A 21,193-nucleotide genomic window follows, 5' to 3' on the forward strand; every position below is an offset into this window, starting at 1 on the left:
GCTGTTTGTCTTGGATTCAGAGCTCCTTCTAACTCCACCCAGTGGTCACTTAGATTAGGGTTCTTGGGAGGGGAGAGGTCGCTAGGTATAGTAGAGAAACAATCAGAAAAGCTCTTCCCCTTCCCCTTCATTCAGGGGGAGCTTCAGGTCAGTTCTATGTAGGAAAAAATGCCCACACTCCAGAGAAGGGGAACGGGTGTTCTGTCCAGGCCGGGTCCCAGCTTGCTGCTGTGTGCCGGCGTGTAAGCCTTGTGCCCTCTTGGCCCCTTTCCCACTTGTGTGCGATGTAGCCACAATGTGAGGACCTGAAACCCTGGGACCCCTCAGAACTTTTCCTTGGTTCCTCCTGAGATGCCCCCACCAGGACTGCCTTCAGACTTCCCCATGCATGGACATTAACAGGGGAAAGGCCAGACTGCTTGGGCAAAGCGTCATAGAGTTAGCATTGGTAGAAGTTAAACTAGATTACAAAAATTAGGAAAGACTTAGGGACATGTAAGTGGAATTTAATACACCCCGGACCTGGATGTTCCTCAGAATGCCAGCCTCAGCCTTCTTCCTGCAGAACTCACTAGAAGGCCACGAGGAGGGAGCAAGGCACTTGGGAGGCAGGATGGCGTGGCATCCACAACTGGGTGGGGTGCTGGGCTTTGGTAAAAGGATGCAAGGTCTTCCTTCCTGGTGTTCTCACCATGTTCACCTGTTCAGCCCGTTCCCCGCCCCTCCCCCCTTTTTTAAAGAGACAGGGTCTTGCTTTGTCACCAGGCTGGAGTGCATGTCATGACCTTGGCTCCCTGCAGCCTCCACCTCCTGGGCCCAGGCAATCCTCCTACCTCAGCCTCCCAAGTAGCTGGGACTACAGGTGCACGCCACCACACCTGGCTAATTTTAATTTTTTTTATAGAGATGGAGCCTCACTATGTGGCCCAGGCTGGCCTTGAACTCCTGGACACAAACAGTCCTCTTGCCTTGGCTTCCCAAAGTTCTGGGATTATAGGCGTGAGCCATTGTACCTGGTCTCCTGCCTCTTCTTTCCCTCCCCAGCTCTCCTCCTCTTCCTCTCTCTCCTCATTTTCCTTCATACTCTGCCTTGCTTTCCAGACAACCAACCTGTAGATGCTGTTTCTCTGCCTCCAGCCCTCAGCCTCTGTCTCCTGCCCTGGGCTTGTCTGTTCCCCTGTCCTCAGCTTCCTTGCCTTTCCCTGCCTGAGCCTTCCCTCCATGAAGTGCCCAGCCTCTTACAACCTCTCTGGCCTCTATCTTCCAGGTCACCCAGACCCCAGGCCACATATGTGAACGGCAGCCTCCCAACCACACAACACATCAAGCAGGAGTCCCTGCCCGACTACCAAGCCATGGCAGAGGCCCGTACCTCCCTGTCTGCCCACTGTCGGGCCCCGCTGGCCACTGGCTTGCACCCAGACCTGGACCTCCCGGGCCGAAGCCTCGCCACCCCTGCGCCTTCCTGCTACCTTATGGGCAGAGAACCCAGCTCTGGCCTGGGCCCCCAGCCTGAGGCCCACCTCCCTGAGGGCAGCCTGAAGCGCTGCTGCCTCTTGGGCCTACCCCCAACTTCCTCGGTCTCCTCCTCACCCTGTGCCTCCTCTGATGTCACCTCCATCATCCGCTCCTCCCAGACGTCTCTGTTCACCTGTGTGAATGGACTCCGGAGCCCCCCTCTGCCAGGAGACCTGGGGGGCCCTTCCAAACGGGCCCGGCCTGGCCCTGCATCCACGGACAGCCATGAGGGCAGTTTGCAAGTGGAAGCCTGCCGGAAGGCGAGCTTCCTGAAGCAGGAGCCCACAGATGAGTTTTCAGAGCTCTTTGGGCCTCACCAGCAGGGCCTGCCACCCCCCTATCCCCTGTCTCAGTTGCCACCTGGCCCGAGCCTTGGAGGCCTGGGGCTGGGCCTGGCAGGCAGGATGGTGGCGGGGCGGCAGGCGTGCCGCTGGGTGGACTGCTGTGCAGCCTATGAGCAGCAGGAGGAGCTGGTGCGGCACATCGAGAAGAGCCACATCGACCAGCGCAAGGGTGAGGACTTCACCTGCTTCTGGGCGGGCTGTGTGCGCCGCTACAAGCCCTTCAACGCCCGTTACAAGCTGCTCATCCACATGCGGGTGCACTCGGGCGAGAAGCCCAACAAGTGCATGGTGAGTTCTCGTCGGCCGCCAGGCCTCACCCCAGCCCCTCGGGCAGAGCCGCACCCACCCCAGAGCCCCAGGAGAGCCACCTGGGACTCCTCCCTCGGGCTGGCTGAGATCCCTGTGGTGGAGGAGGGAAGGACCAATGCTGTAGATGTGGCTGCTGGTCAAGACGGTCAGTGCCCCTGTCACTTGGGCACCATGGCAGAGGGGCCCCTCACACTCAGCAGGTGCCCAGTCCCCTGCCCTGAGACATTAGATATATTTTAGCACGCCACAGGGCCCGGTCCTGTGTGCACATGTGATTGGAGATCAAAGCAGGTGTGGCCAGCCTCTCGTTTTACATGTTTGTGCTCCATGTCCCACCTGCTGGTGGCCAAATGAGATGTGGAGAACAGGCTCTCCTCCAGTGCTGGGCCCTCACCAGCATCCATCCCAGTGAGGTTCCCTGGCATTCTGGTGCTGCCTTCAGCCTTGGTGTCCATCAAGGAACAGTGGGGCCTCGTAGGCACCCGGCTCGAAGGCTGCAGGTCCCCAGGGTAGGCTTTGGGCTGGGGCCCAGGATTACTAGCTAAGGCCGTGGCTAGTACCAGCGGTGTTCCTCTGGAGTTGAGACAGGTTCCCGGGCACAAGCATTATGTGTATGTGTGCGTGCACATGTGCTCGCACACACACACACGCGCGCGTGCATATTAACTGTGGGCACCCAGGCCTCCAGGCCTTCTGATGGGTCATTTCTGTGACAGGTCATTTCTGCCCTGTCTGTAGGGGGAAAACTGTATCAGAGGCTAGGAGAATAGTCTTACACCCTGATACACTCAGCCTAACTGCTGTGCTACCCCTGAGGCCCAGCCCTCCCACCAGGAGAGGTGCCTGCCCAGGAATGGCAGAGCTGGACCTCAGGGTGTGCTTGGTGATGAGAAGCATAGGCCACCAAGGTCACCGCTCAGCCAGCCTGGCCATCAGGGCAACAGCATGGCTGGTGTGCTGGGGCTCGTGCCATAGCCAAAGTCAAGCTGTTTCACACTCACACATTGACACTGTCACTGGACACCCCCTACGGAGCGCTTGATCTGGGAAGGGACATAGTGTCCCCACTCAGAGTCCAGAGTGGCATTTTAGGGGCCAGGAAGGAGGCAGGACATATTGGCAGTCAGCAGCATAAACTCTATCCTCGGGCAGGGTGCTTGCCCCTGGGCCCCACCCACCTGTGGAGCTGGGAGCTGGGCATCCAACAGGATCTGCTTCTGTAGCTTCAGGAGGCTGGATCTTGAAGGAGGAGAAAGAGTTCGCTTTGTAAACAAGTGAGCAGCAGTGAATGGCTTGTGCCAAGGGGAGGCAGGAGGAGTGAGCCTGTGGTGAGCGCTCTGGTGTGTGGAGAGGCGCGGGGGAGAGTCTGCACTGCGCAGGCTGAGACTTTGACTTTATTGTGTGCTTTTGGGCTGAGAGGTTGCTGGAAGGAGGCCTGGGGGCTGGGCCAGCCCCTGGTGATACCCTGGCTTGTTTGGGGTCCTGTGGCACATGCCCTTTACTGGAAGGAGATGACCAACAGACAGCACATAGACCAGGTCAGGGCTGCAGGGAGACAGCTGGGCCCGCATCTCTCCCCAAGACCCTGGAGCTGACAGCTGCTGAGCCGTTCTCCTTATTCTCTCCTGTGGGTGAGCCCATGGGTGCCCGTGGGGACCTAGGTGGGGGCTCTGTGGCCCGAAGGAAGACTCCACAGGACACTGGCTTACACCTGGCTTCTGCCTGTGGTGAGTGGTCCTCTCACAGTGGGGCCTCTGTGTGGAACCACAGCATGCAGAGGAGTCTCCACGCCAGACATTCAGGAACTTGGAGGGGATCTAGGCCTTCCCAGCCCACTTTCTAGCTTAGGAAACAGGGCCCAGAGAGCGGTCAGAGGGGCCTGGGTTACTCAGTGCAGACTCAGGTCTCTCTCTCCAGGGGCTAGGCTGCCAGGATCTCACTTGATTCCACAGACTCCACAGGACACTGGCTTACGCTGGCTCAGGCCTGACTCTGGTGACCCAGACCTGGACCTGCGGTGGCCCTTGCCCTGGGGACACTCATGCTCAGGGATGGGTGGGAGATGAGTGGCAGGTCCTGGGATGGAGTTTGCTTAGGCCCAGGGAGGGAAGGCTCACAAGGGCTTCATGGAGGACGTGTTAGCAAGCTGTGTCTACACTCACCTATCAGTATTATTTAATCCTTACAAGTCCTGCAACACCAAGGGTTTTTACAGATGAAGAAACAAAGGTTCGGCAGGGTCTGGCCGGCCTTCCACTTGCTCCCGTGAGAACACTTGTTCTTACCTCTTCCAGGGTTTAGGATTGTGGTGATGATAATACCAGCAAGCAGCTTCCGAGTACAGACTGTGCACAGGTGCTCTTCTAGGCGATAACTCCACCTGGTCCTCAACACAACGCTGTGGGGGAGATACTGTGAACCCCCGTTTCACAGATGAGGAAACTGAGGCTCGGGAAGATTTCATAATTTGCCCCAGGTCACGCAGCTAGTTGGAAACAATCAATAACAACAGTTATAATAAGAATAAAGGCTAAGAATTATAATGGTAATAAAAAATAACTTGCTCAAGGCTACACAGCTGGTAAGCACTGGAATGGAGCCTGAGCCAACATCTTTCTAACCCGCAGTGCTCTTGTTTGTGTAGATCTGCTAAACTGACTATTCTCTGGGCTGTTAGGGCTGGCCCTGCTGGGTGCCACCATCTGGAGACAGCAGCAGTGATCTGGGCTTCGGAGGCTTCTCAGAGCCCCCTCTGGGATCCTCTTGCCTGCGGTGGGGTGGGCATGCACCCCCTCCTCCATGATGCTGGCACAGTGGGCAACCCAGGGGAAGGGGCGGGCCTCAACCAGCACCCAGATAAATAAAATCTCCCTTCCCTGTTAAATTATTAATTCCTCATGACAGGCCTCTGCTACCATGCACTGTATTAGACAATGGAATTTTGGAACCAGAGCCCCTGGAGAACAGGAAATAGATGAGACATTTTGATTGAAGAGTAAATGGCCCACTAAAATAGCAGTTAATCCTTTCATTATCTTTCCAGCAGCCGTTTCCACAGTTCTCTCATGAGGTAAGCCTCCCCCACCCCATCCGACTGGAACACTCGCGTTCTCGCAGCTGGCTTACATTTAGCCAGCGGAGCCTCTGCTCCGGCACCAGGCAGGCCTCGGTGTGCCGACAGGAGCCCAGCTCCCCTCTGCCTGGGCATCTTAGTCTTTAGGCTGAGCCTGGGACTAGGGACTCACTGGACCCCAGGGTCAATGGCACCATCCATCCCCCACCCTGCCCTCTGCACGGCCCATGCACGCTGTCCAGAGGAAGCTCCCTAATCTTTTTGCAATATCCTGTTATATTTCTTACGTTGCCCGAGTTGTCTCAGCCTTATTAAATGTGGGGCTTCATCTGTGTTACGATAACAAGGTTACGCTTCCAACCCAAATACTGACGCGACGCCTCCAAGACGTTAACTTTGAACAGATTAGTTTCATGCTTTCTTAGGTTGGTTCTCCCAGACGGCCGGAATTCTGATTGTCTGAGACTGCAGAAATTAGTAGACTGTAGCTTGCTTTTCTTCACGTCATGAAGGAGATAGGCAGAGTGAAAAGGAAAACTTGAGACAATGCCCTTCTCTACCTTGGGTTTTATAAAACAATAGTCATGAGAAGAGTTCCTTCCTTCGGTGAAGAGTTTTACCAAAGCTGTGAGCACAGTCCAGAAGGCATGTGCAGAGGTGAAAAGCCGAGGTCTGGAGTCCCACAGACCTGGGACCCAGCCTGGTTTAGTCACTCGGCAGCTGTGTGGCTTCGTGCGGGTGACTTACCCTTTTTGAACCATAGCATACTCAATTGTGTAATGCAGCAATAATAGTACTTGGCTTTTAGGGTTGTGATTAGGGATAAAAGAGCTGAAAAGAGATGATAGAAAGGAAGGTGCTTCCTTCCTCATCACTCGTCAGCATTGATCTCAGGTGACGTGTTCAGTAGCCCTAGGGCTTACAACAGGGTTATTTACAGCTGATTTACAGATGAAACTGTGGCTCAAGAGAGCCAGTCGATGGATGGCAGAGCCTGGACTTGAGGATCTAGCAGCCTCTGCTGTCAGTGGGGTAGGCAGGGCAGTGTGTGGGCAGTTGCTTGGGCAGGGCAGGCACTCCAGCCTTGCCATTCGCTGTCTGCAGGGATCCCTGATTCTTTGTATCTTGTTCATTGACAGTCACTTGCAGATCTCCTGCTCTGAGTCAGACAGTGTCTGCGAGGGGGTCTGGAGCCAGGCCGGGGCAGCTGGACCTGTGGCACAGGAGGCCCATGTGTGTCCTCCCGGTCCTCATGAGCTGCTGCAGTCTCAGGCTGGGTTTGCATGCTGCCCAGCTTCCTCCGGCCACTGCAGCTACATTGGCCACTGCTCTCCATTCCTTATGCCCCTCTCCACTGTTTGTCAGCCTGTCCCAGGTGCCTTTGAACTTAGGGCCGGAGAAATCTATCTGGTTGAAAGCTGAGTATTATGGATTGGCCTTAACTAGCCAAGGAACTCAGAACGCTAGTCACCTGGCTGGACCTCCTGGGAGGGCCCTGCCCTTTTAGCCTGAGCCAAACTTATAGTCATTCCCCATAATCCTGGGGCTTCTGGCTCTCCATTTTGCCTTGTTCCAAACCTTTACCCCCCTTCCCCAACCCCACAACCCCTGAGAAACAAAACCCTGGGTGCTGGGAGGGACAGGGGAGGTAGAGTTGCTCCTTACTGAGATTCAGAGATTCTTTTATCCTGGCTCAATGCAAGCCAGTCCCTGTCTGTTGTTTTGACCACCTAGCTGGGCATGGTGGTACATGCCTGTAGTCCCAGCTACGTGGGAGGCTGAGGCAGGAGGATCACTTAAGCCAGGGAGTTTGAGGCTATAGTGAGCTATGATCATATCACTGCACCCCAGCCTGGGTGACAGAGCAAGACCCTGTCTCAAAAACAAAAACAAAAACCTCTGAGGCCCAGAGAAGCCAAATTAATTCCCAAGATCGCACAGTCTGCCAAGTGGCAGGAGGTAGAGACCAACCATATCTTCTGACCTGGCCAGCCAATGTTAACTGGAGAGAGGTTTGATTGGGGTTCTGGGCTCATATCCCATGGGATATCCTGAGGGAGAAGAGAATTAATATATTCTGAGACATACTATGTGTAGCCATGAATTACGGTCGTCATTTTACCAAAGAAGAAACTGGTGTTTCTGATGTTCGCAGGCAAAATGGCTTGCTCTGTATGACCAGGCTCAGCTGCCTGGCCCATTCTAATGGGACCCACTACCTTTTACTCATCCACCTTTGCCCAGCCTCTTTCTTCGGCAGAACAGAGTCACCTCTGTGCTTTTCAAATCACAGTGGGTACAGTCCCTGGGCATCTGCTGCTCTCTGCCCCCTGCCAAGCATCTTGAGACCAGCCCTGCAGGCTTGAGCATTGTCGGGCCAACAAACATCCCCTGACTTGTTGCAACATCTGAGGCTCATCCCAGGGAATTATCCAGGACCCTGAAATTGATGAGTGGCAGGTCTGCCAGTTCATCCCATCACATGCAGACAGAGAATAGGGAAGATGGACCCAGAGAGGGTGGTCAGGGGCCCAGGATTGCACAGCAAGTGTGCAACAGTGGGCAGGGAGAGTTCCCTGAAGGGGCTGATAAACAAAGTTGGGGAAAATTTAGGCTGTGGGAAAGTAACCCTCTAGTTAGGAAAGAATCATCGCCCTGAAACACTTTCCTCACTTTGTTGAGGCTCTCCTGTGTGCCAGGCCTGGTGCTAGGAGCTGGGGTGCAGAGATGAAGATGATGTGATGTGAGACTTCTGGCATTGTGGGAAGAGCACTGCCTTTGAATCTTGGGATATTATTGCCGGATGATGGAGGGAGGGAGGGGAGCCAGGAGCTGAGGCTTTGCAGCCCGGCTTTTTAAGCTTGGCCAGGTTGGTCAAGTGGGGGGGGGGATCATTATTGAGATGCTTGTCGGGTGATTTTCAGTTTATGTAGTGCTTCCGCGTGCATGATCTCAGCCCTCAGAATATTCACGGACACTGGAATTATGATCCCCATTTTACAGATGGGGAAAGGACAGTCCAGTTCTGGCCCAAGTTTGGGTCTCAAATGCATGGTGGGGTCAGATTCAAACCCAGGTCTCAATCTGACTCCAGAGACTGTGTGCTAGCCATGACCCCAAGCCACCTCCCAGGCATAGAATCATCAGTCTGTTTACAAATATTGAGAGAATATCCAGATCTGAAACTCATTCAGCAAGCTGTCACTACACACCTGCTGTGTGCCCTCTGGCTGGGCCCTGGGGTCACAGAAGGGAATCAAATCCTGTCTGATCTCAAGGAGCCCACAGCCAAGTGGAGAAGTTAATGGATATTGCATGTAACTATTTTTCTCAAGAAGCCAGCACCCCAGTCACCTTGAGAGCCTGTTGCCCGCTGATTTGATGGGTCATTTGTCCTGTCTTAGAGTAGAGAACACCTCATGGGTCGAAAAGTAAAACATTTCACTCTCCTTAAAATAAATAAGTCACCTGGAAACAAGCTCCCTTCCTGGAGGCTGGGGTTTCTGGTCAAATCAAAAAGCTGCAAAATGGAACCTGTTTTAAAACCCTTGCCCTGGAGAATCCTGCTGTAAATGAGCCCAGAGAGGCCAAATGGCCCCACCAGCTCAAGCTGCCAAGTCTACCCTCAACTTGCCTCAACTCAGTTCAGGACTGTTTTGGGCAAAGGCAGCTTGGAAGTTGGCATCTAGAAGTGTCCTTGTTAAGATTCTTCCTGGGATCATGTCGCTTCTCATGTCTACCCTCATTATTAGGTGGGGAAGCTGAAGCCCAAAGAGCAGGCACCAAGGCCCCGTGTCTCCCAGTGCATTAACGGCAGCCCAGGGATGCCTGCTTTATTTCTTCCTGCCCTGAAGCTCCCTCTCCTCCTGAACTCCTAGAGAGTCTGTGCATTCTCTAGGTCCTTTAAATCCTTTGGGTCTTGGTTTTTGGTGATTCCTCTGTCTAGAATGCCTTTCCCAGCCTGGCAAACTCTCATACATTCTTCACAACCCAGTTCAGTGCTCCCTCCTGAGCTTCCCCTTTCTCTGTGCCTCCTTTTCTCCCAGCATGTGTTGCACGGTGTCCAACTGTGGTTCCTGAATGACCAAGTGTCTGGGGGACCACGTGCCTTTTGGTGCCTGGCCTGGCCTTCGTTGTAGGGGGCTGAGTCCACTCCCTAGGACGGAGGCCCTGCCCTGTGATCATCTGTTCTCTCTGTTCCAAGGCCATGTGAGGTTGCCCAGACACTGTCCTCCTGAGTAGCTTCCTATGGAGTCACAACATTGAAGGGACCTTAAAGATTGTCATGTCCACCCCCTAATCTGGTGCTTAAAGTTTTTCTGCAAGGAAGCCTGAATTTGAAACCTAGCCTTGCTGCCCCTCAGCCTGTGATTGTGTACAAGGATAACTTGACTTCTATAGGCCTCGGTTTTCTTACCTATGAAATTGGGGTAACAGGACTGTTGTGAGGCTTTGGTGAGAAACTAGACAATGGCACACAGTAAGAATACCAAGTTGGTTCTGGCTGTTCTGGACAATTTGCATTTGCAAAAGAGGAAAGGGGAAATCTAAAATGGATAGTGGCTGTTCAGTCATGAATGTCCCCAAAGAAATAGAAAAGGCTGTTGGAAGTCCCAGCTCTACCATGGGCTGGCTCTGTGACCTTGGATGTGTCACTTGGCTGTGCTGAGCCTCAGTGTCCTGCACTGTGAAATGGGATAATGCCTAGCACTCTGAGGCTGCAGCTGTGCTTAGTAGGGGCCCAATACATGCCAGTGCCCTTTCTTCTCTTGAGCCCAAGGTTTACTTCCACAGATCTTGGCGTACACTGGGATGCTTTTCCTCCTCCCCTATTTTAGAAAAGCAAACCTAGGGGGCTTGGGCTTCACAAGGAGAGGCTTCATGGAAGCCAGTGTCCTTCCAATTCTCTGGCCTTGCAATTAAGTCAGAGCCTCGTCCACCACCGGCCACTGTGCAAAGGGGAGACTGAGTACCCAGATGGAAATAACTTGCCTGGGGAAGGACAAGAGGCACTGGGGATAGATGGAGTTGGAGACTCAGCCCGGCTTTGCTGCTTACAGCTGTGCAGCCTTGGACAAGGCACTCCACTCTGAAGGCTGTTTATGCATCTGTAAAATGGGAGCTGTGATGCTCACCCCAGATGTTTCTGTGGGTGGTGGAGGGGTGGTGCTCTGCGCTGCAGAGGGGCATTTTTGCCCTAGTCAGGGCTGTGGGGGCTCAAACCGAGTCTCTGACTCCCAGGCCAGTACTCCTGCCTGCAGCCAGGCCTCTGAGTAGTGAGGGCACTCTCACAGGTGTGTTCCCCTGGTTAGATTCTTCCTCGAGAATGGAACTTGTTGGCTATGTGCTCCCCAAATGTAGTTCCTGGCCTTGAGGCCTCAGCCTGCAGCTTTCCCAGACACCCTCCTTCCCTGCTCCACAGCCCATGCCCACCTCACTTCCACCTCCATCCCCACCCCACCCTGGTTCACCCCTATTCCCCATCCCCCATCTCTACTTATCTCCATCCCTGACCTCCCCCCACCCCTTTCCCTTCTGATTTAAATTCTGAGCCAGGGTGGAGGAAAGGCTAAAGACATAGGACAACCACTGAAGTTCAAATCCCTTGCTCTGCCCTTAACCAGCTGCGAGACCTCAAAACAAGTCACGTGGCTTCTCTGAGCCTTGGTTTCCTGTCTGCGTGGAGGGGAGGGTGTTGTAAGAATTAGATGAGATCATATATGTGCAGCACTTACCTCGTGCCTGGCGCGTATTAGATGCTCGAAAACAGGAGTCCTTGTTCCTTCCCCTCCTCCCCAGTTTTTGAAGTCATTAGTCCCAAGCTCTCACAGGGAAGAGAATTCCCGGGAGCACCAAACTGTTGAGGGAACAGGAGTGCTGGCCAAGTTTTGTGAGCTCAACATTGCCTTATGGAATATGAAAAAAAATTAAGGATAAAAAAACACAACTATTTGAATTGAATTTAAACTAATAAAGAAAAAAGCTTTTGAATTTAATGTAAATGGAACTGAAACGATTGCCTTATTGGAGTGAGAATGTCAGATAAAATCAACAGTGACTCTAAGAAGGTGTCCAGACCATGCTTTCTGAGAGGGCCATCCTGGAAATGGTAAACTTCATAATTGAGTATTAATAGGCTGTGTCTTTGCTGGACAACAGATGGGGTAGCCAAAGCTAGCTTTGTGTGCTCTCTTGGATGGCTGCAGCTGCCGACCTCAGCATCCTGTTCTCGTCTGTTAAATGAGTGATGGACCAAGTGACTCCTAAGGTCTTGGTCACCTTGGACACACCAAGACCCAGGATGCTCAGGAGAAGAGACCCTTCTTTAGAGTCTTGTAGGGTCCTTCCTTGCCTGTGCTCCTCCCTTGAAAGACAGCCTTGGGCTAATCTGTATTGTCCACCCCCACCTGGCCACCAACCTTTCAATACAGCTTGACAGCCCCACTGTGCCAAGTTCAGTGCTAGAAGCAAATGGTACAGTGTTAAAGGAAGAATGGTCTGATGGCAAAGGAATTAACCAAATGCATCCAACAGAGAGGAGGGAGAAGGCTTTCCCCAGGATGTCATAAGAACTGGGCGCTGACAGGTGGGCGGGCACTTTCCAGGTGTAGACCATGAGAAGAGGCATTGCAGGGAAAGGAAGCAGCATGTGCGGAAGTTTTGAGATGTGATAGTCTTGACCTTGTGGGGAGCATAGGTGTCCTTTTGGACTTGGAGTGAGTTACCTGCATGGGGGCTGAAGGCAAAAATGGCGATTGGAATTGAGCCACAAAGGGCCTCCAGGTCTAGTGTGTAAGGAACTTGGACTGTGCCCCAAGGTGGTGGAGAGAGTCCCAGAAGCGTTGTACACAGGACCATGAAATGGGCAGAGAGTTAACATCTGTTGTTGTTAGTGTGGCGGGTACATGGCAATTGGCGGATGAGGACCTTGGGGCCCGGGAAGGGCAGTCAACTCGAATCTGGAGCCCTTTCTCCACAGATCCACCAGAGCAGCTCAGGTCGGACCATGCACCCAGACTTGCCAATGCCTGGGCACCGGTGGGCCAGGCCAGGTCAGCCCAGTGTGTCGTGCTGGCGCACAGTGTCTGCACGTGGCTGGGTGATGGAACTCCATTTCCCTTTGGAAACTGTGCCCAGCACATTTACCAGTGGGAAATGGGAAAGGCATATCCCCTAATGTAGTTCCGTAAAGTTTGCACAACTGTTCTTTGTTTTCCACCCATCCCCACAATAAATCTTCCTCCACTGCCAGAACTGGGGCCTCCATGGTCTGTGAGTGATTAAGGCGCTGACTTTCCCAGCCCTGCCTCCTTGCAATACATTCTTCTGACGTGGGTAATGATAAAATGAGACTCTGTCACTGAGATTCTATTGCCTTGCAAGTAGCAATTTCCAAATGGCTGGGAGGTGGCCTCCTGTTAGAAGGCAGCCTGCTCTTGCCTGCCTCTTTGTAGCCACCTCCCTGGATAGGTCTGCTATGTTAGGGCACAAGTTCAGACAGCAGATGGACCATGTGGTACCGGGCAGTATGTTTCCTGGGGATGGGGTGATGGTACTGGAGGTCTCTGCAGGACTCTGCATTTTCGGGGGCAAGACTGGGAGGTCTGCTAGGCATGGAGCACCCAGTGAGTGTCTGTTCTACTGATGAACGATCCAGCAGCTCCTTTGTTTCATCAGATCCCCAAGCCATAGGATTTTCAAGCAAAAGTAACATTTGTACCTTTCTGGGGAGCAGTCAGGCCCTGGGCAGGGCCCTGGGCTGGAGTTTGGGTGGATAGCTCCTGTGCTCAGGGAAGGCACAGGGCAGTGGCTGGATTGCTCTTTCACAGTGGGATCACTGAAACCCACAGAGTGGAAGCTACCTGTCCAGTGTTACATCTGTGCCTCCAGCTCAGGTCCTGGCCCTGCCCCATGATCTTCCCACTGCCCCTAGTTGCCTTCCGCATTTAACTATGAGTGTATGCTCCCAGCGTCTGCTGAACCACCAGTTTTGGGAGCTAGTTTGTCTTACGAGGTCATTTCTGATTAGGCTTAGTTACCAGTGAACATGACAGTGATTGCAGCTTAAGAGAGTCTGGCCACAGGCAGAAAAAATGAGTCTGCAGTGCTTCAGATGCTTCCTTAAGGTCCCCGCCCCCCCACTACCTGCTCTCCTCCATCCTTCCCACAGGATTCCAGGACAAGAGAAGGTGGCTCATCTAGGTCACAAGGCCAACTACCTGAATCTTCACTTTTGCTGTTTGTAGATGTGGAAACTGAGGCACATAGAGAGGATGTGGCTCACTGGAAATTGCAGAGCAAAAGAGGCAAGCTCAGCATCCCCCAACTCCCAGCCAGTGTCCTGCCTTCTAGACACCACGGTCTGCTGAGTACCTACTCTGTGCTAGGTCCTGCGTAGAGCACTTACATGTGTTGCCTTTCAGATTCTGAACAACACTGGCTCTTGTCGTGTGCACTAGGGAAGAAACTTCCCAGGTTCAGCTGCTCCTCTGATGCCCCTCCCAACCCCTGCCGCACCCTTTGACAGATGGGGCCTTGAGACTCAGGGCAGAGAGGTGACCTGCTGGAAGTCACATAGCAGGAGATGGCTGGCAGTGCATGCAATACCACACATGCCAGAATCACCTTCCCTCCTGGCAGGGTCTGATTCACAAAGAGCTGCCGGGAGACTTTAACCAAGGGTAGGTTTCAAACATCACACCTCCTTAGTGCGTTGGAAAAGTGTGATGACTGATTGCTGCGGATGTTAAGTCCAGAGGAAGCCTGGCTTGTGCAAAGACCCACACAGGCATGCAGTGCCAGCTCTTCCACTGCCTGGCTCTGCTAACCTTCTTTCTTCATTTGCATGGAGCCACCTGATCCTTGGGCCTTAGTTTCTCTGTGTGATTAGGACTTCGATTAGATGAAGCTGGAAGCCCTCCTAGATCTCCTGACCCTAATACAGTCTAAATGGAGAAGTGCAGGCCAGGGGTTCAGAGCTAGGTTCCCTCCCCAGTGCTGCATTCAAATTACCTGTGGTTCTGGGCAAGTCATCCCACCCCTTTGAGGCCTCAGTTTTCTCATCTATAGAATGGAAGACTTGGACTCCATTGAGCTCCATCCTTTGAGCTCAGATGCTCAGATGTCCATAGTTACCTTCCTGCATTCCTGGCATGCCCTAGGGGAGGACGATGGGGGTGGAGGGCATGGAAAGGGCAGGTGTGGGCCCCTGCTGAGCTCTCTGGCCCCAGTTCCTTCCACAATCCTCTCTCTTGCTCAGTTCCAGCTGTTCCTTAGACATGCTAAGTTCATTCCCACCACTGGCTCTTTTCCTGGCTGTTTCCTTTGTCTGGAATACTCTTGTCCCAGCTTGACCTTTGCTCCCATGTTACCTCCTCCAGGAGGCCTTACTTGACTGCCTATCTATAGTAGCACCTTCGGCCACTGTCTGCCCCTTATTCCACCTGAAATCCTGTTATGTGTTTTTGTCTGTGATCTGTCCTCCAGTCAGACTTGAGCTCCAGAAAGCCTAGACATTTTTGTTTCGTTCCCTTAGCATCTCCAGTGTCTCAAACAGTTCCTGACTCACAGTATGTGATCAGCAGAAAAATGAATGTTAGTCATGAAAAGGGAGAGGGCCAGGTGCAGTGGCTCACGCCTGTAATCCCAGCACTTTGGGAGGCCAAGGCGGGAGGATCACCTAAAGTCGGGAGTTTGAGACAAGCCTTATCAACATGGAGAAACCCCTTCTCTACTAAAAATACGAAATTAGCCGGGTGTGGTGGTACACGCCTACTCAGGAGGCTGAGGCAGGAGAATCACTTGAACTCAGGAGGCAGAGGTTGCAGTGAGCCAAGAATGCACCACTGCACTCCAGCCTGGGCAATAAGAGTGAAATTCTGTCTTAAAAAAAAAAAAAAAAAGCAGTGGGGGAGAGTGGTTCAGTGAGGCAGAAGGGATGGAACATGCTAGAAAGGACTCAGGCAGAGAGTCAGGACTCCTGTTCTGTGAAGTGGGGGTTTTGCAGCGGCTCACAGGGTGTTGAGAGCTGCAAGATTGCTGTCTGAGAGGTATTTCTGGGTCAGCCTAGCTGCGGGTCCACCAAGGGAGGCCGGCCCAGCACCCAGTACTCAGTAGGTGCTCAGCACCCAGTTACCCCTGGCCCCTATTCCCTCTCTTCTTCATCCTCATTGTCACGGTAAAGGAGAGGCCATGCCCTCAGTCCACAGCTCCTAGAATGTCGATCCAGACAGAAGCTTAGAAACCCTCTGCTGCGACTGGAAACACAAATTTGGAAACTGAGGCCCAGAGAGGAGGAGTTCTTGTCCAAGTTCCCACGCTGTTTCCCTCTTGGAAAGGAATTTACGATCAAGTCCTCCACGTAGTAGATGCTCAGTAATTAGCCGCTGCTGCTGCTGCAGCTGTTTATCATTAAGCCCATCTCTGCAGATCCTGTTTTTATGACCATGGGCACAGAGGTGGAGCAGGAGTACAATTTGGCATTAATTGATGAGAAAAGGATTAAAACAGCCAAGAGTACAGCAGGGGAAATGATGAAACCCTCCAAAAGCAGCTATTTCCAAGTGTGAGGAAGGAAGGAAAGTGCCATTGGTTAGGCACTCGCTGTCTTCCAGATGCCAGATTCAGTCTCTTGTCCACTTTTTCTCAGTGAATCTTGTGATGCACTCATTTTATGGATGAGGAAACTGAGGCCCAGGGAGGTTTGGCCTCCCTCTGCTCCGGGGTACACTCTGTGTCAGCATGAGCTGATGAGTCCTCTTTTAAATTGAGCTCACCTTAGAGGACCCCAACTAGGCCTCTTAATTAGTTCCTGCAACTCCTCAGAAGCAATCACCTATAATCTGGGCTCTTCATGGATTTAGCAGATCCCTCCCCTTGACCTGCTCTAGGGAGGTTTTGCTGAATCAAGAATCAGCACCAGGAGTTCAGGGCATCCTCATGCCCCACTCCCTGACCTCTGTGCACAGAAAGATATCAATCTTGCAGGTAGGGAGGCCTGCAGGGCTCGAGGAAGGGAGGGCTAAGGGCAGCGGTCTGGGGCTCCAGCCCTGAGAGAGGGTGCAGGAATCAGGTTAGGATGGAGGGGCTCTGCAACTCATGGCTGCACCCACGGGGGCAGAAGAAGGAATGTGCGGAGGTCGTATGGCCAGTAAGAGGTGTCATGGGGTTCAGGTAAGCCTGCAGGCATAGCCACCCCTCAAGAGGCCTAGGCTCTGCCCCAGGGGCTCCTGGAATCCATATTCTGATCCCAGGCATCGCTCCATCCCTTACTCATCAGGACGGTGGCTGGGCATGCATTTTCCTTCTTCTGGTCTCAGTTTACTTATGTGTTTAGTGGGAATGATAACCCTGTCCAATTGCCTACCTGTGCTTTACTCCGTATAGTCCTGCGACAACCTCATGTTGTTGGGACCATTGCTCTATCTTTCCAATGCAGACACCGGGACTGGAGAGGCAGGGAGCTGCCTGAGGGGCAGGGAGGTCACACAGGGGGTCTGGGACAAAGCCCAGGGCAGGCGATTGCCCTGTGTACCTCTCCCTCTGAGCCCGTTGCCACACCCTGGGGTGTGATGATGTTTTCCTAGGCCAGCTCTGCCCCCACGGCTGCCCCCACTGCAAGCCCAGCTTGCGTGCTGGGGGAAGATGAGGTGTGGTCCTGAGACGTGAGGGCTGCTTCCAGCTCCAGCTGATAGGAACAGAGGGTCTGCTGTCTGCAATCGGCACCTCTGTCAGGAGGTCGGCAGCTCGCGCTTTCAAAGCACCAGCTCTTTAATTGTCTCCACATGGTGAGCTCAGGAAGGTCTGTCCTGACAACTGGTTGGTGAAATCAGCCAGGGGATTCCCCTCCCTTTAAAGAGCTGTCTGAGGTGGTTACCTAGAGGATAAATTAGATTTACCTGGCAAGGCCCCACGTCCTCTGGCACGGTCACGAGAATGCTGAATGTTGTTGCCTGTGGATCTGTGTCAGCGAGAGAAGCACGGAGTAGGCCTGGGCCCCAGAAGCGAGGTAGGGGCCAATAGGAGCGTCCAGTCCCCGTTGGTGAGATGGTAAAGCCAGCAGGGCTTTCTCGTTGACGTCCTCAGGCTCCAGCACTTATGCCTTTGGGCGCTTTCCTCCATGAAAAACGTCTACAAGTCCATTTTATGACAGCATTGGTATGAAGACAAACATATGATACATTAAAACATTTTCTTTGACCTAAAAGTTTTTTTTTCTGATTTTAAATTAAAACACTTTCATGCGTCCCTAGAAGTACTGTGGTTTGTAGGTTCTGTGCCTGCTGTGTCTCCTGGAAAAGTCAGCCCTGAGAGGAAGGCCTGCAGAGCCTGGGGCTGCTCGCAGAATGGTACGTTTTCTTCACCCCTGCCCTTCTCTGGGCTTCAGTTTAATCCTCTGTGAAAAGGGGTAGGTGGAGGAAAATCCTGTTGCAGTGTTCTATTCTGTTCCCTTCTGTTACAGTTGATTTTGTTCCTTATCATTGAGTTATTGTTTTCCATTAAGAAATGATGGATAGTTACAATGAAAGATCCATGTGCAGTTAAATTGACATAGTTTAGAGAAAAGGACGTAAATACATGGAAAACCTAAGCTCACTTAATTATCCTGATTGAATGCTATATTTTCCTGGAGCTTTCTGGTAGCCAAAGCAAAGAGGGCAACTTGTTGAATTACAGGATTCTTTTTTGAGTGGGAAAGGAAGCAGACTTGCCAGCTTGTGTGCTGGGGGAAGTTTTGTCTGGATACTTAATTTCTATGAGGTCTTATGTGTGAGTCTTATGCGCTGATGGCTGGAGGAAGGCTGTAAAAATGAGAGTTCATTATTAACAGGTGACACAGAGACCCTGAACAAAACAATAGACCTTATTTTCACAAATAACTGTGCTATTATTTGAGAAAAGCCAAGAGCAAGTAAATACTGGCAGTGAAGGACCTTGGTCCTAGTCTGCATGGTGCTCTTAGCCTAGCCATACATCAGCCCTCTGAGGTAGCTGTCATTATCCTCATTTTACAGAAGAGGACATTGAGGTTCAGAGAAGTTAATTAACTTGACCCTGATCACCCAGGGGGATTCAGGCTGCTATAGCAAGCAGCCTCTCTTTGCAAACTTCAAGTTTGAGTCTATTACTTGGAACTGATGCAGTCCTTTACTCAAGGAGTCTGTAGCCTAGTGGACTGCAAGGTCCCTGAGGGTGACACTGTTTGCCCTCTTCTTTCACCTGCTTTAAGGAGGTGCTCAGGGGATGATGGAGCCTAGGAGAAGGAGCCTTGGCCTAGGGTAGGGGGATCAGGATGGCATTGTGGAGGAGATAAAAGAGGGCTCCTAGGAGGAGGCACTGGCATAGGGAAAGGCCAGGGGCTGTTAATGAAGCCTAAGTGGTGGCAGAGGAAGAGAGAGCGTCTACCTGCCAGGTTTCTTAGTTACAAGCAGCAGAAACCAATCCTGCCATAGTGAGCCCTGCATCCCCACTCAGAAATATATTGGAGGGACCCTGGGACCACAGGCTATCTAAGGGAAGAGGATCAGACTCAAGACAGGCAGAATCCCAGGTCCTCCAGGGGCCTGTGAGCTTAGAGCCTATGCAGACACCATGGTGGGGTCCTCACTTCTGGGCTCCAGGGCCACAGCTGCAGCAGGACATCCCACTGACCAGACCTGTCTGCCCTGAGGCGGATGGGGGCTGGCCCCTGCTTTGTGGAAGGCATAGGTCTTCCCTATTACACCTTCACCTCCCGCACTCAAGGAGTGATAGTTCTTACTATGGGGAAACTGGGCAGCCAATAAGACACGTATTTGTCAGCTCCAGAAATGATTGGATCTGAGAGGGAATCAGGAGGGATAGTCACTAGGAGGCAGTGCAGAGCCTGCTGGATGCAGAGGGTGGGTAGAGGAGCCCAGGTGAGGGCCCCAGTCTCTGGTCTGGTTCATTTACTGGGTGCTGGTACAGGTCTGGCAGCTTAGGGAGGAAGGTGTGACTTGATCTGGGGCACGCTGAAAAGGGAGGTGTCAGCCAGAGGGCCGCAGGGGCCAGGGGATCTGGAGCTCCTAAGGCAGGAGAGGGGTGTGGTCAGCCTCAAGGTAGACTAAGAAGCACGGGGGTCTGGAGGAGCTACCCTGTGAGATGGGGGGCTAGACAGTACCCACAGGGGACATCAGCCTTTATTGGGGAAGGAGGGAAGAACAGGGAAAGTGAGGCACAGAGCTTGGATGGCCAAGGGGACAGTGTGGTGGGGTGAGCAGTGGAGCGATGGAGAAGAGCCCTGGGGTCAGGGAGGGTTTTGGTGGAAGGAGAGGGAGCCTGGGCCTTGTTAGAATGTGAATGAGAAGCGCTGGAGGTGAGAAGGGCACTTTGAACGCAGCTGAGGGGGACATTTGAGGAAAAATGACTGCACAGCAGACTGGGGTGGTTTAGGTTGAGGAGGGTGGGGTGCAGACTTGAGCCCTTAGCCTGTGCTGGTGTGGACTGTATGCAGGCATGTGTGTTTGTGCATGCATGCACGAGTATGTGTGCATATGTGTGTGTGTTGTGGTCACTGCCCTCTTAGCCGCTGGAATCCATGAAGGTGAAGCTGATCCATGCATTTTGCCCAGGGCTTGTACCAGCCCAGCAGCTGAGAAGGCCGGAAGGACAGAGGGAGGCATCTGAGCTGGGCAGTGAGAGTGTGGGGGCCAGAGAGGCCCAGTGGATGGGGAGGCGGGAGGTCAGGGGTGTACTAGCTACCTAGCTGGAAGAAGAGGCAGCTGTGCTCGGTGATCACCATGGCCATCTGCCAGGAATTGCTTGAGGGTTTTACATGGGTCACCTCACACTGCAAAATAGGTAGTATTCTCCCTCTTTTATGGATGAGGAAACGGGACACAGCAAAATCCAGTCACTTATGCTTGGTCACAGAGCAAGTGCTGGAGTTGACATTTGTCTCTGTAACTGATGCCCCAGTAGGATGTGTGGATCTGGGAGGGCCATAGAGGAGGATGGAGGAGAGAGGATTTGGGGACGGAGGCTGGGGTAGGAAGTCACCCAGTGAGGCTGGGACTGAGCAACGGAGGAAGCCTGGCCTCAGGGCCTTTGCTGCAGGTGGAGTGTGAGGTACACAGGGCACACATCTCCAGGAGCTGGGGAGGAGGGAGGGTAGGAAAGGAGCGGTGGGAACCTGGGGTGAGGAGGCAGAGAAGGCGAGGCTCTCTCCCCTGAGGGTGCTTTGTGAAGCCCTGGGGTGCAGCAAGCACAGTGTGGGGTGATGACTTTGTCCTTTCCCTGGGGACACACAAGAGCAGAGTGGTTTTGGTTGTTCATGCCCACTGGGCCCCCTCGGGACCCTCTTTGATCTCCTCCTGACTATGCATGTGCGCCGTGTGTCAGAGAGGGGACCTGCAGGCTGGTGTGATCAGAGGGTGTTGCAGAGTCCTCCTGTGCAGCCCCTCCTGTGCCCATCCGAGCCCAGTGCGGCTCCTGCATGTGTGTGACTGGGTTTGTGTGTATTCATTCATTCCCTCACTCCTGCATTCATTCATCACTGAGCACCTGCTATGCCTTCTGCCTTGTGCTGAGTGTTGGCCACACAGACATGAATCTTGCCTGGGAATGCTCATAGTCCAGACAAGGAGGACCACTTGTGACCCGAGTTTCACAACCAACCACGGGATGGATCCCCTGGAGAAAGACAAGCAGGAGCTCAGAGGAGGGGACTTGGACGTGAGGGCTTGGTGTGGGGAGGGAAGCTTGATAAGAGCTACCAAGGTGCTAAAAGACAGGAAGGGTGTCCCAGGAGAGGGAACAGCATAGGCAAAGGCCTGAAGATGAGAGCTGTGAGTGGCCCAGAGCATGGAGTGATGGAGGGAGCCAAAGAGGCAGGCAGGGGCCCAGTGACGGGGGCCGAAGATGTCAGACTGAGGACCTTGGGCTTTGTCCACAGGGCTGCAGAGGCCACAGGAGGGTTTTGGTTGGGGGG

At 53.1% G+C, this 21,193-nt stretch overlaps 1 protein-coding gene across 3 annotated transcripts in view; it reads left to right on the top strand.

Annotated features, from left to right (window-relative positions):
* The window catches only part of GLIS1 (GLIS family zinc finger 1), a 237,998-nt gene that overhangs the window by 142,971 nt on the left and 73,834 nt on the right, over nucleotides 1-21,193 (top strand). For all 3 annotated transcript variants that reach the window (XM_032296946.1, XM_032296945.1, XM_032296944.1), the window contains exon 3: nucleotides 1,268-2,150. In XM_032296946.1, coding sequence (XP_032152837.1) covers nucleotides 1,356-2,150 — 795 coding nt within the window. In that variant the 5' untranslated portion in view covers nucleotides 1,268-1,355. The remainder of the gene's footprint in view (nucleotides 1-1,267; nucleotides 2,151-21,193) is intronic.

This window comes from Sapajus apella, unplaced genomic scaffold (assembly GCF_009761245.1).
Source record: "Sapajus apella isolate SASKATOON/1434 unplaced genomic scaffold, GSC_monkey_1.0 scaffold36, whole genome shotgun sequence".
In the NCBI taxonomy this organism is placed as follows: Eukaryota; Metazoa; Chordata; class Mammalia; order Primates; family Cebidae; genus Sapajus; species Sapajus apella.